At 36.1% G+C, this 15,243-nt stretch overlaps 1 protein-coding gene across 1 annotated transcript in view; it reads left to right on the top strand.

Annotated features, from left to right (window-relative positions):
* The first annotated feature begins 3,954 nt into the window (after positions 1-3,954).
* LOC150101696 (uncharacterized) overlaps positions 3,955-15,243 on the top strand; it is a 208,981-nt gene continuing 197,692 nt past the window's right edge. The window contains exons 1-3 of the mRNA XM_090400154.1: positions 3,955-4,126; positions 11,334-11,488; positions 11,685-11,761. Of these exons, the coding sequence (XP_090256280.1) occupies positions 4,012-4,126; positions 11,334-11,488; positions 11,685-11,761 (347 nt within the window). The 5' untranslated portion in view covers positions 3,955-4,011. The remainder of the gene's footprint in view (positions 4,127-11,333; positions 11,489-11,684; positions 11,762-15,243) is intronic.

Here is a 15,243-nt window from a genome sequence, read left to right as displayed (position 1 = left end):
TGCAAGTGCCTCTTCCACTGAGCTACACAGGCCTGACTAACATATATTATTATTATTATTATTATTATTATTATTATTATTATTATTATTATTATTATTATTATTATTATTATTATTTGAGACCTCCAGGGTGTTAAGTACTCATCAAAGGTGGCTATAAATCACCGAAACCAGCTGTCACACCTTCCATTAAATTCACACCAGATGCATTCTCCACTCCTAAACACTGACTATTCCACTCAATTAGTGCTCTCTAGGAGAAAAACTATTTCTGATCCCATTTCTTGAATGTGAACAAATTTAACTTCCGTGGATGCCCAAAGTGTTCTCTCCACACCTTCCATGTAACGAAAAATTTCATCACATGATATACTATAACACCCATCCAAAGGTTTAAAGACCTCTATTATATCACTCCCCCCTTTCTTCTGGTAACCAGAGTCTGCAATCTAAAAACTCACAATCTGTCCTCATAATCTAAATCCTATAATCTGGGTATAATCTTCGAACCTCTAGTTTGCTCCCTTTCTACAGCTTCTTTATCCTCTTGGAACTAAGGAGACCAAGTCTGCCCGCAATAATCCAGGTGTGGTCTTATCAAAACCTTATATAGAGGCAAAATGTCTTCCTTACATGGATTATTGTGGGCAGTTGAAGGTTGTTGAAGGATGGAAATGTTGAAGGTTCGCTTCAACATCGCAATTATCCTCTGAGTTGTATGTGCAACTTTTGCTAGGTGACCATTGAGCTTCAAATTTCTATCCACCAATACGCCAAGATCCCTTGCCTCCATAATTTCTTTTAGCATAATCCCGGTAATATCATATGCCACTGGAACTCTAATCATGCGAACGTGCGTGCATAACTTACTGACATTAAACTGCAAGCCATTTTTGTTTGCCCAAATTTCCAGCCTATTCAAATCATTTTGTAATTGCTGAATATCAGTAGCATCCCTGATTGCTCTGCCTACCTTCACATCATTGGCAAACAATTGCACATCTCCTATCAAACCCTTCCTAATGTCATTAATATATAGATTGAACAAGAATAATTACCGAAGGACTGAACCCTCAGGCACACTACTGGTCATGTTAATTGTGTCAGATTCACACCTACCGTATGCGACGTTTTGATAATATGTCTGTCAAACGTCCACTGATTCAAGTCAAGAGTTTATATTTCACTCCCGTATTCTCCAGCTTATGCAACAGATTTCATGTGGTATCCTATCAAATGCCTTAGCAAAATCCCAATTATTATAGTGTATCCATTCCCTTTATCCAATTGGGCCATAGATTTGTTAATAAATAAGAACAAGTTGCAAAAACGTCCTTTAGTAAACCCATTCTGTTCCTTGCAGTGTAAAGCACGCTTTATTATCGATTTTTGTATGCTAATTCTTAGTGGGTTCTCTAAAATCTTCACTACTACACCAGCAGTGTCGGTGCCAGGTTTACAAGTGCGCCCCTTATTTCATAAACTAAAATGTAAATTGTCTTTCAGGTTAAATTAATAGGCTTTTTTATTTTCTTTTTTAATTAATTTGAAAATTCTCTGTTATAATTAATTTACAAAAAAAAGTTATAAAATACCGAAATGTAATATTTTGAAATGCAAGTTTTAAAATATTTATCTTAACTGAATTTTAAATAGCGGTAAGTTCAAATCATTTAGGTAAGGAACAAAAAAGATCCAAGAGTTAAACAGTAAAATAGTGTGATGTGTGAGGGATAAGGAAAAAGAATCGATACTTAAATCATATATCACTATTTAATTTTGATATTTTAGTAAAATATGAATAAAGAATAGCTTGAAGTTTCACGCCCCCTTCATGGCTTGTCTCCAGGCGGTTAACTAATTTGCCTACATGGTAGCGCTGGCCCTGTAACACCAGAGATACTGATAGGTCTGTAGTTCAACACATCAGTTTTTGCACCACCCTTCTACAGTGGAACTATCATACATTCCTACCATTCTTATGGTATCATTACTGAGCTGAGACTCAAGTTATAGAAACATGCGAAAGGACTAGCCAATTCGGCTGAACGTTCCTTTAGCAAAAGGGCTGATATTCTCTGTCCCTATGGACAACTTTTTATCCTGGTTACACAAGAGCTCTTTAACTTCATTTTCATGCACCTCTAACTCTTCATCCAATGTAGCAGTAGCGCTCTGCGCCATGTTACATTCTCCTGGTTGATATGTCTTAGCAAAGTGAGCACTCATTAACTGAACAATCTCATTAGCTTCCGACAGTCGGGTACAATCTGCATTCCATAAACTTATACTTTCATCACATTCATTCTTTTTTGTTTTGCATGCGGCATAATGATAAAATTCTTTTAGATTGCCTTTAACTTGCATGACCAATTTCTTTTCATACGCCTACTCCAATTTAGCTTTACTAACAATCTCGTTACTTTTCTGGCTTGAGCTTTATATATTTCACAACTCCTCTCACTCTTATTCTCATTATTTTCTTTCCACATCATCTTCTTCTTGTGGATATCTTACTTAATAAGGTTGCACATCCAATTCACTTGCAACCTATTTACTCTTCGAACACAAGTGATACATTCGGATACCGCCTCATTTAAGCATTTTTTTTCAAAGATTTCCATGTTTTGCTGATATTTATCCCATTCAGTAACTGACGCCATGGGACCAAAGATAGCATTCTCCTCAGTTGATCATAATTTCCAGCTTTGTAGTTCTGTATGTAACTTAATTGGAGCATCAGTACAAATTAGATACTTCCCAAGAAAGCACAGCATAATCACTTTCACTAATTGGTAGTAAAATAGCAATATTGTTAACAGAGCTACCCCCATGACATTATGAGCAAATCCAACACTCTTTGACCTCGAGTTCCTTCTTTCACATGCTGCTTGAGAAAGTTGTTTTGCAACAATTCAATAAATTCATCTTCTTTTTTATTATGATATTTCTCTCCCACCCAATCAATGTTTGGAGAATTAAAGCACCCATAACCATCATTCGTTTGGTACTCATAAGGCTAAATTGGCGATGCATTTCTTCGTCCACTGCAACTGAGCCGCTAGGTCTGTAGCAACACCCCACCATATATTTCATTCTTTTTACCTCCATTTCGCACCAGTTAATCTCAAACTCACCGCTACATGGGATATTGTTGCCATCATTGTTTTCTTGTGTTTCTACCCTAACTGGAATTAAATCATATAATATCATTAATAGTACTCCTCATCCTCTCCTCTTTCTCCTGTCTTTCCTAAAAATAGTATACCCATTACACTCGATCTCACTTACCATATCTGATTCTGACAGCCAGGTTTCACAAATGCCAACAATCTTAGGCCACATCTTAGGAGCATCAGAAACAACCCCTTTGTTTCTGATGTTCCTGGCATTTGTGTATATACATAATAAATTACCACCAATCCAAATAGATTGCATATTTTATAATTAGATATGCAATCTATTTGGTCTTGTGCTAGAATTTTCTCTTTTCCCTCCCCAGACATACTTAAAAGGTCCAAATCCAAAGCATATTTTATCACCCCTACCCCACATACATAACCATGTTTGAAGGCATTTATGTCGTTATCACCTTTGCATACCATAGCCGAACTTTCACACGCATTTTGCCCATTCTTCCCTTGATCTAGTTTCCCTGACTATCTGCAGTAGGTCTCATACCAAGAAGTAATTTCTTCAGGCTCCTGATGCCAAATAAAATCAAGTGCAGTCCATCCTTCCTATACAAGTCTTTTCTGCCATTAAACCACATCTAACAACTTGCATCCATTTCTTCTACACAGCCTAAATAAATATATACAGTATTGTATATTTATATTTATAATATTTTCTCCAAACACATCAGTTATTGACAAAAATTGTGCTATCCGATAGGTGGCAATTATTAACATATTGGAAGTATATGAATTTGTAGGTTATGTAGAATTTCGAGTTTATTTCCAAATGAAGCAAGTTTTATTATTATTATTTATTTTATTATTGAATTATTAAATGTCATCACTGTCCATGTTGCCTGTTGTAAGATACAATTTATGGAACCAACTGAATTTGAAACTCCCGCGAGATGAATCGTGTTTATATTCACAAAGTGAATTGAAACAACTAGGTAATTTGTATTTTTTTTTACTCATTTTTAAAAGAAGTATAATCTACGTAAATCTAATTTGATGGCATTTGCAGCAAGAAACCCCATTTCTCGATATCGAAGAAGTACTGAAATTACCAAAACATTGTATCGATTTAATAATCGCTGACTACCTGACATGGCTTAATGGATAGATTTGCCATGAAAGTTATGTAAAATCAAATTTAACATGAAAACAAGTTTAGAAGTTGTGTTGCGTGCGCCTTTATTGCAGAGGATTTTAGCATGTCATTAAATGAGGTAGAGTAATAGTTAATCTAAGGCAATGTGGAGACGATTTAAATAGGCTGACACTATGGGAAAAATATAACGTGTCAGTTTAATGTAGAGAAACGTAAATTTATGCACTTTGATATAAATAGATTACAAGCCGTTTATCACATTAAATACATGGTACTCCAGGAAATAGATGAAACTAAGAGAGTTAAAATTTAGAGGACATATTGCTAAGGTAGCACATAAGTTTACTTGGTTAGTAAAGAACACATTAACAAGTAGAGATAATAAAGTTGCAATTCCTATTTATAAGGCATTGATATGCCCACATCTGGATTACTATGCTAAAGTCTGGTCCCCCTGTGTTTCTTGCAGATGTAGAGAGGGTTTAGGGGGATGAGGAGTGGCCAGTGGAATGTGCCCAATTAGGATAGATTGAAGGTGTGTGTGGATTGCAGAAGTTGGTTGATAGGATTAAAAAAGAGGGATATGATAGAAACATTTAAGTTGCTTAAAGGATTTTATAGGATAGATGCAGAGGAAATGTTTCAGCATTTGGCTAGAGGGACCAGAACAAGGAGCCAACCCTGGAAGTTGAATAAAGGTGTGGTCAGTAGGGATTTTGTGAGGACTAGATTTTTTGTTTGGAGAGTGGTGAATGAGTGGAATGGGTTGCCAGAGTCAGTTGCGAGTGCTTTTTCTGTTAATGACTTCATGGAGAGGTATGATAGATTGGGTCTCCTGCGATTAGTCTTTGGACTCCTGGGAGTGCCCGTATAATAATAATATTAGCCAACCTGGTTGTTGAAGTGTTTAATATATCCACTCTCGAGCCTTTTGGCTGGAGAGCAGATATGTTAAAGGCAGGTTTAGTCAACCTGGTTGTTGAAGTGTTTAGCATATCCACTCTCGAGCCTTTTGGCTGGAGAGCGGATATGCTAAAGGTGGGTTCTAATCCCGCCATGGGCATGGATGTTTGTGATTGTCTGTGGAAATACTAGTGGTGTGGGCTGTAGATGTCATTGGTGTAGTTGCGGTTAGTTGTAGTTGGTGGATTATGTGGTGGAGACAGAGTTGTTGAGTAGGTGCCCTCCTTCGATGAGTCTTTGGACTCCCTGGAGGTGTATGTAATAATGATAATATTTTTCTGGACATGTATGTCAGGAAGTGCAGAAACATTGTGAGTGTACAGTTTACTGATGAAGTACTGAAAATGTTTCTATTAATTAGAAAAATCTGAATGTAAAGAAAGTTATTACCAACAACATACGGCATATGTTATTACTAGCCAAGAGGAGACATTAGAAGGTAATTCCCATTTTCCAGAAAATATTATTTATTTTACAATGGCTTTTATGCAGTAATGTAAGCTGTAGTGTGTAAAATGCTGTAAAGGCTCTATCCTAACAATTGTGCTGTGTTCATAATAACCTTTGTTATTATGAACACAGCAGCAACCATGTTATATTGATAGCACATGTGATGTGAGATTGATAAGCAGTTAATTTTAGACTCCTTAGCGTAGTTGGTTTAGGGGAGTTTTTTTTTTTTTTTAATTTAGTCTGTGGTGTAAGGAACCTTTATGAGATGTTTTGAATCAGCTGCTGAGTTTAGATGATCATATACAGAAGTAGAGTTTTTTTTTATTTATTTTATTTTATTCTGGAAAATGGTTTTTCGTCCCTCAAAACAGGCACTCTGACCAGAACAACGCATTCAGATACAGGACTACAGGAATAAAGATTAACCACTCTATTCTGTCAGATTTGGTTTGAAATGCCTGCATGGTAAGGTGTGAGGCTAAGTGTAAATTAAGTGTAAATAAGTCAGGAAGGAATCCTCCATCATTTTTTAAGCTTTCAAATGTTTTTGAACAAAGTTTGCATCATTCTCTATGCACTTAAGCTATTGTTTTACGAGATGCTTCATGTCAGTCCTGTTGTGCTTACTCCCATTTATTCCCAGAGCTCTTCATGAATGTCTTTTTTAACTCCATGTCATCTGCAAAATGGCATCCCCATAGTGCATCTATCAGAGGATCAACTAAATGCTAGTTTGAGGGTAATCTGGGTTATGAATTGGATTGGAAAGATCAATCTGGCCAAATTTTGTTGTGTTTGTACAATGGTATGAGGTTGGGCATTGTCATGGAGAAGGATCTCATTCATGTTTCTGGTAACCCAAACTCTGCAGTTGTATTTTCATTTTCTGCAATCTGTACATACTGTTCTGAAATGATCATGGTACTCTTAGAAAGTTAACAAGTAAGATCCTGCCTTTATCCCAGAAAATGGTTGCCATGGTTTTGCATACAGAATAGTATCTGAAGTGTATAGGGAATGATGGAGACTTTCTTGAAAAAGGACGAACTGCTTGCAAAAGACGAAAGATTAATCCATGTAAAAGTCATTGTTAAATAAATTTTGTGAATTAAAAAAGAAAAAAAAGTCAAGACTTGTTCCACCTTTCATAGTTGAACCTTTTATGAAAGGTTGTTGCTAACATCAGAATATGCAAAATAGTGATGTCACAGAGAAGGGCTTATGTCAAGAAGGTATTGAAATAGTCATAGGTATGCCTTATAAATAAACTCAATATGATGGGAATATTTAGTTATGATCATGTAAACTGCAGCATTTAGTAATTTCAGATTAAACCAGCAAAGCTTCTTTGTATGAAGGGGGCAACTGTTTTTTTTTTTTCATTTAAATGGCTAAGGCACATAACAGGAATGTGATATTTTATTGTGGAAAAATATTGAAACATAAATTTCAAAGCATTTTAATTATATAGCATATTGGTCACTTTGCAAAGTAAACTAGTTACTGATGTTTTTTTTTTTTTTTATTGTCACATTAAAAATGAATTGATTTCTGCAGGCCATATGTGATTGCATTCTAGGGGCAGACATTTAGTAATTCCTGATTTTATATGCTAGGGTGCAAATGGATTCTGTTTCAGCTTTATATTATTGTTTCAATGTTTTGCTAAAGTGCAAATAGCCAAATGATGTATTATTATTATAATTATCATCATTCAGGACCTCCATGGAGTCATTAAGCTCATCATGGGAGGTCCATCTTAAACAATAGTCTATCATGCCATTTCTTAAACTCAGTCACTGTTTGTGCTCTCACTACCCTATGAGGCAATGCTTTACAATGTGAAACCACCCTCCATGCAAAAAAAAATACTCATGGAAGAGTGGCATTTATGAACAGACTTTTCACTTAGAAAGATGCCCCTCCTCCCACCCTTGTCTTTGCTTCTTCCTCCTTTCCTAGCATACAAAAGAATTTCCCAGTGTCAACCCTGTAACCACTTCTCATCTGTTGAAATGTCTTAGTCATATCACCTTTCCTCCTCCTATAACAAGCTCTGCAGTCCTTGTTTATGGAGATTCCAGTGTAGGTGCCTTCTTGAAACCTTCTCTTTTAATTGGAAGTATCCATAGGTAGAAATAAAACAAGCTTCATATGCTACCATAATGCTATTGCCTTCAGACACTTTTGAAATTCACTTTCAGTATCACCTACAGAAATTACTAAAATTGATCATAACTAAATATTCCCATGTTCACTTTAGAAGGCATACCTGTGAACTATTTTAATACTTTCTTGACACAAACACTTCTCCATGACAACACCAGTCTTTATCTACTTTTATTTATTTATTTATTCATTTTTAATATGATTTTCATGCTTTGAGTGGGCTATTTCTTATTATATTTTTTTATTTATTTAATGTTTTTTTTATGTGGTCTGGAAACCCTCCTCTAGAGACTAGACATGCAACTTTTTTCAAGCCACTTCAGATCTCCAATAAGCAAGGTGATAAAATTCATCTCTCACTTATAATATTATGAGAAAATATTATAAATATAAATATCCATACCCATGGGGTTTTTGATCCCGCAAGCAGGCAAACCGGCCCCGTGAACACACGGATACAGCCAAGAATGCTTACAAGCATAGGGGGTGACCATCCTATCCTCGTACTTCGGTTACGAAATCCAAGCACGCTTGTGGGCCTTTAAATGCCTGTTAAAGCCATTGGGATAGGGTAGGATACCCATAGGAGATTTGAGCCTGCAACCTTCTAGTTAGAGAGTGGATGTACTAACCACTTGGCCAATCAGGCTGGCATCCACTTGGTGAAAAACGAATATTTTATCCTTCCAAATTCATTAACCGAAATGAAACATTTTCACATTCTTTCTTTAATGAAGAAAATATAAGTCATTCTAAGAAAACTCCCTCTGGAAGTTTTCTTTTTTTTTTTTTTTTATTAAATTGCCAAATTTTGCTAATTTGCTAAAGACTGAGTAATCAAAGTGTTTTGAGAAATTTTTGAATTTTTGTTTTTATTGTTATTATTCCCTGATGTGCACCCAACAATGAGTTTCACAGGTTACTAGTTTTCTATTAAGAGCCTCCATAGCTTAGTTGTTATAAATGAGCTCTTTGGTTGGAAAGATCCACGTTGAAATCCCATCTTTGACATGATGATCCTTTATCAGAGCTTTTCCATTAAAGATCTTGAGGACAAGTTGGTAGATTGGGTAGTTTTTTGCATTTTGTAAAGAATAACAAACTGAATAATTTATGTGGAAGATGAATTTATTGCCCAATGTGAGACTACTGCTCCACTTACTGGAGCCCTGAAATGACTTGAAAAAGTTCTATGTTTGGTCTCTAAAGCAGGGTTTCCAGCCTATGTGAAAAATAAATTAAAAATACAAAAAAATATATAAATATAAAATTGATAAAAATAGGAAACAAAAAAATCCCACCCAGCATGGAGACTAACAAATGGAGCCGAATGCAACCACTGGGAACAAAAGTTTTAAGGCTAATGTTATCAAAAACAAGGAAAGATAGAATAAGAAATGTGGACATTATGAATGGTTTGGGATTAGAACATGTTGAAGAAATACTTGTGAAAACTCTACATATATAGCCTAACCAACCTGCTGTGGGTTTGAATCCTGCCATGGTCATGGATATTTGTAATGTCTTCAGATGACAGATGAATTTCAATGCCCTGCTTATTAGAGGCCTGAAGTGGATTATGTAAAAAATAATATAAAAAAAATTAATTTAATTTAAAAAAAATACCTTAGCCCATTGGTTCCCAAACTTTTTTGGTTCATGGTGCCCTTGGTGTATTAGAATTTTCCAATGGCACCCAAAGTCAGAACATAAGCTTACCAAACAGTCACAGTGTGCAGTTGGTGCAGTTAGGTTGGTTAAGTTAAAAAAAAAAAAATGAAATGCGAATTTCGAATTCACAAAGAATTTATGTAAAAAAAGTATTAAATAAGTACATATTTTGAACAATGAAATCATTGAATAAATAAATCGTAATTAATATAGGAATTTAAGCACCTCCGTAGCGCAATTGGAAGAACGACGTTACATAGCGCCATTCGATTGGAAAAGGCCTAAGTTCGATTCTCGTCATGATGGGAGGAATCTTTATATGGACTTTTTCAATCAATGGTGAGTTAGCTGATCTCATACAGAGGTAGCAGGGTTTTTTCCTCCCAGAAACTCGGGTTTTTCATCCCACATACAGGCAAATCGGCCCTTCAGAACACACACACAATTTACAGACAAAAAATACTAGCTGTGGTGGGGGGGTAGTAGGCTGTAGATAGCGCTGATGTGGATGATTGGTAGTAGTGGAGATGGAGAGTTGTACAATAGGTGTCCTCCCGCGATGAGTCTTCGGACTCCTTGGAGGTGTCACGAATAATAATAATAAAGGTAATTAGTGGGATGGGTGAGATTGTTGTTCACTGCACATATCAAATCTTGGAATCAAACTTGTACAGTGTCCGTTATACGTCCTTCCTATCATTGCATCAACACATAGATGGTCCAGAGCTTTCGTAGCTCAGTCGGTATAGACAAAGCCCTTTGGTCAGAAAGACCTGGGTTCGATTCCTGTCCATGATGTGAGGAACCTTTATCTTGTCTCTTTCGATGAAAGGTGAGTTAGCTGGTCTCATATGAAGGTAAGGGGTTTTTCACCGGAAACTCGGGTTTTTCGTCCCCCAGAACAGGCAAACCGGCCCTGTGAACACACACACAAATTACAGTCAGAAATACCTAAGACCCAGCCACAGGCCTGATTCATCAGCTTTGCTGGTCCTGAGCCTGATAAAAATTAGGGGAGATTGAGATGGTGCCATACTTCCCTGTAAAAAGAGCCTCACGGCTGTTGTATCATCATACACTAAATAAATAAACAATCAATGGTCCGATTCTAAAACTATGTGGACTAAGTGTCATTTCAGTGAAAATATTTAGTGGCACCCTGGGGTGCCATGGCACATAGTTTGGTTTGTAAAGATTGTAAAGGTTTACAATCTTTCATGAGTGGCAGCTACATAAAAAAACACAATAATACATGACACAAATTATTGTACTACCAAATAGATCCACTGACTTTGCCATTTTAATGTATTAGCATCATACATGCAATATGTTGCTTATGAATTTTAATTAATTGTATGCAGTTTTACTTCATACTGGATATAAATTGCTCACAGACAAGTCACATTGTCTCTGTACATTTAAAGCAGTTAGGAATCACAATTATGGTATTGTGTATTAAAAGCAGAATATATATTCATATGCATCATGAAATATTTTTATTAAATGAAAAAATTTGGTGTTTAAGAAAGTCAATGATTTGAATTTATTATGCTAATACCACTTTGACTTGACTTATATTTTATATGTCAGATGTGCTACTCAAACCTGAACTCACTATTGCTATCTGATGGTGAAAAAATAGTGTTCGCTGTTCTTTAATTCCATGCTTGAGTTAAAATGGAGTTTTAGTTAACCAAAGATTGGTTGCAACCTGTACTGTATATGATTTTTTTATTTTATTAGTTTTTCAATTATTTTATTATTATTATTTTTTACTTTTTTTAATATAGGAAATATTGCAACAGTGGGACAGCTTCTGTTATCAGTCGCAGAAATTACAGGACCACAATCAGATTTCATCAAAGAGATCAAAATATTTCAGCGTCTTCACAGTCGTTTTTTATTAAAACTACCTAAGGACAAACTTCTAGAAAACTGCCATAGGGTTAGAATATTTGAAGAAAAATAAGTAGCAACTGAATTGTGATTTTTTTTATATATATATATGTATATGTATATATGTCTTTTAAGAAGAATAAGTAGCAATTGAAACCCTAAAAACATAGTGTACTAAAGACAAGTTGAATGTTTTGAAAGTGAAATGCTACTTATTCTTACAATTTAAAATTATTTGATTTCAGATATGTCACTGTTTGAAAAATTTCCTCAAGATTAAATTACCAGAAATTTATCAGCATCTGGGTGAACAGTTTATAAGGTATTTATTTATTCATTTTTAGCTTATTTTCCATTTTACTTTAAACAGAAGAAATTTCAGCTATAATCTTTAGTCTAAACAAAGAATACGCATTGAATACACATTGAATTGTCTTGTTGTTGTGTGTGGATTCTTATTTTAATTATAACATAGATAGCCAGATATACTGCCCCTTAGAATACACTATCCACCAATAATTGTCTGGACACCCCCCCCCCCCCCCTCCTATTGTTTGAAGCTATGGAACATTTCAGGTTTTATAATAACATAAAAACCAATGTACAGATAATAGGAAGCAGTATTTCATCATAGCAGTTTAATGCAGGTAGTATAGCAACATGATGTGAACTAGTGACTTTGAGAGGTGTCATCATGGGCTCTCACATTGGTGGCATCATATGTACCATTGCTGAAGCATAAAAATCAATGGTTGACGATGTGATCAACAAATGGAGATGTTCTGGCATCATTAGTACAGTTAAAACACCCAGGGCAGCCACCAAAAATGGCTAACAGGGATAGGAGGGTGTCATGCAAAAACCAGCTACAATCAGCACAGACCATCCATGATGAGTTCCAGAGTGTCAGTAATAGCATGTTGAACACTAATACTGTACAAAAAGAACTCCATTTACTGAGTTTCCATGAAAGAGCAACGGCACACAAGCCAAACATCACAACAATGAACAAGGCAACTCATCTGGCCTGGTGAATCAAGGTTCACCTGTTTCCAGTCTGACAGAGTGTGGAGGCAGCCTGGTGAATGCTTTTTACCACAGTGTGCTGTACTCACAGCAAAGTTTAGAGGTGCAGGAGTAATGGTGTGGGATGCATTCAGTTAGTTTGGAGTGGGATTACTGGTCGTTGTCCGTGGTTCCATGAAGGCAACTCAGTATCTTGATATTCTGGATAATCAGGTGCTGCTTACACTGTGAAGTTTTTATGGAATGGACCAGTGTTACTATTAAGATGACAGTGCTGTGCACATTGCAGCTGTTATGTGCACAGTCCTGACCTCAACCTCATTGAACACCTGTGGGATGAATTGGAGTGGCGATTGAGGTCCAGAGCAGCACATCCTCGATCTGTTGCTGAACTCAGTGCTGCTTTGATGGAGAAATGGAGACAAATTCCACCTGATGTTTGCCACATGTTGGTGGAAAGCCTTTCTCAAAGGGTACAGGAGGTGATCAAAGCTAAAGGTGGACATACCTGATATTAGGGTTCGCTTGCTGACATCAATTGTAAATTGCTAAAGTATTTTGACAATTATTATAGTGTTTGTCCAAGACAAATTAATTAACAAGTAACAAAGTTTATTTGTTAACTTAGTTATACAGGTTAAGCATTCAAAAATCCGGCCATCAATAATCCGGTTTCTTCATATCTCTGGCATGGATTTCGGAACATGCATTTTCAAATTTACCACGTTTTGCACGCCACTGTTTTTCTGTTTCTTCTCATTTTATCATTTATTTGCTGCTGTATAGTCCCATTATGGATTCAGCAAAGAAAAGAGGTGGTGTAAAACGTAAACATCGTGCATTGTCAATCGCAGAGAGAGAGAGAGAGTGGAAGTGCTAAAAAAAACTTGATAGCGGCGTGTCTGTGTGAACCATTTGTGAAACATATGACATTGGCTCTTCAACAGTGTATGATATTAAAAAATGGAAAAAAAAACTGCTCAAGTTCTTTTCTGACAGTGTATCAAAAAAGCAAATGTTTATAAGGAAGTCAATGACGGAGAAAAAAGTTCAGAACTGGACCAAGTTCTTGTAACCTGGTTTAATTTTCATGTAAGTGAAGATGTGGAAATTTCTGGTGATTTATTAAAGGAACAAAGCAAAACGTTTCATGAAGAGCTGGGATTGCAACACAAGTGTGAATATTCAGAGGGTTGGCTGCATCGTTTCAAGTCACAACATAGCTTACAGTTTCGTGCGGTGTGTGTGTGAGGGAAAATGTTCAGCAGACAAAGATGCGGCTAGTGCATATGTGGATGAATTTGCAAAGTTAGTTAGTGATGAACATTTAAGTCCTGAACAAGTGTACAATGTTGACGAGACTGCCTTGTTTTGGAGATGTACGCCGGAAAGAACTCTAACAACTGAGGATGCAGAATCGCCGTCGGGGTTTAAAGCTTCGAAGGATCGCGTCACGGTAATGTGCTGCTCTAATGCTGAGGGTACCCATAGATTTAAGTAGCTCATTATCGGAAAAAGTTTACATCCAAGGGCCTTCAAGAGTATGACACAGTTTCCTGTCCATTACCGTGCCAACAAGAAGGGGTGGGTTACCACTGATATTACATTGGATTGGTTTCAAAACTGTTTTGTTCCTGAGGCTAGGGCTCACTGTAATTTGGTTGGATTAGACCCTAATTGCAAGATACTTCTTATTTTAGATAGTTGTTCGGCACATCCAAAAGCCAATCTTCTAGTGAAAGATAATGTTTTTGTTGTCTACCTCCCACCCAACTGCACATCACTAATTCAACCACAGGACAATGGTATTATATGTTCTATGAAGTGTAAGTATCGATCCCTGTTAATGAGGCGCCAGTTAATTCAGGCACCCCAGTACAGAATTTCATAAAAGAATTCAACATTAAGGATGCAGTGTACTGTGTTGCCAATGCGTGGAAGTCTGTGAAAACGTCAATACTGAAAAATGGATGGCATAAATTGTGGTCAAGTTTAATGTTTACTTCTCATTCTAACGAAAACACTGAAAATAATATTGCAGGGTTTAGGGTTCCCAAAGAAAAGCAGCTTATACAGCAACTTCTTGCTTATGTTAAAGATGTAACTAATCCTGATGTCAAGGAGCTTTCATCAAGGATAAATGAAGATGTTTTAACGGAATGGATGAATGTCGATGATAATGTGCCTACAGTTCATGATTACACTGATTTTGAAATTGTAGATATGGTTAAAATTTGGAGAGAAATGCCTCTACAGGTAGTGATGAAGATGAAAGCAGTGACGAAAATGAGGAAGATGTGAGAGAAAGAATCTCTATTGACAGGTTAATTACGTTGCCAACTGAACTGCTGGCTGGATTACAACAATGAAGTTTTGTAAGTGAACAAGAAATCATGAATGTTTACTTGCTCCAAGATAAACTTGTTAGAGAAAGACCCAAATATATGAAGCAGCAGACACTGCACAATATATTTGAGAAAATAGCTATGGTGTCAACACTTGATAATCCACTGCCATTAACTTTTTATTAATTAAAATTCTGAGGAACTGTTTTATTCAGTTGAACTAAAATTCTGTAGAACCATTATATTTAGTTGGTGAACATTAAAATTTCATCAGCATTTCATTTAATGTTTAATTTTCTTTCATTAGAGGACTGTACAGGTAGTCATTTTCTGTTTAAAATATACAGCATATATAACCTGAAATCCGGCATTTTCAAAAATCTGGTACCCTTCAGGTCTGGAGGTTGCCGGATTTTTGAATACCTACCTGTAT

This window comes from Typopeltis vanoorti, chromosome 11 (assembly GCF_054136105.1).
Source record: "Typopeltis vanoorti isolate ZY-2024b chromosome 11, IOZ_Tvanoo_1.0, whole genome shotgun sequence".
Classification (NCBI taxonomy): Eukaryota; Metazoa; Arthropoda; class Arachnida; order Uropygi; family Thelyphonidae; genus Typopeltis; species Typopeltis vanoorti.
This window is presented reverse-complemented; position numbering and strand designations above follow the sequence as displayed.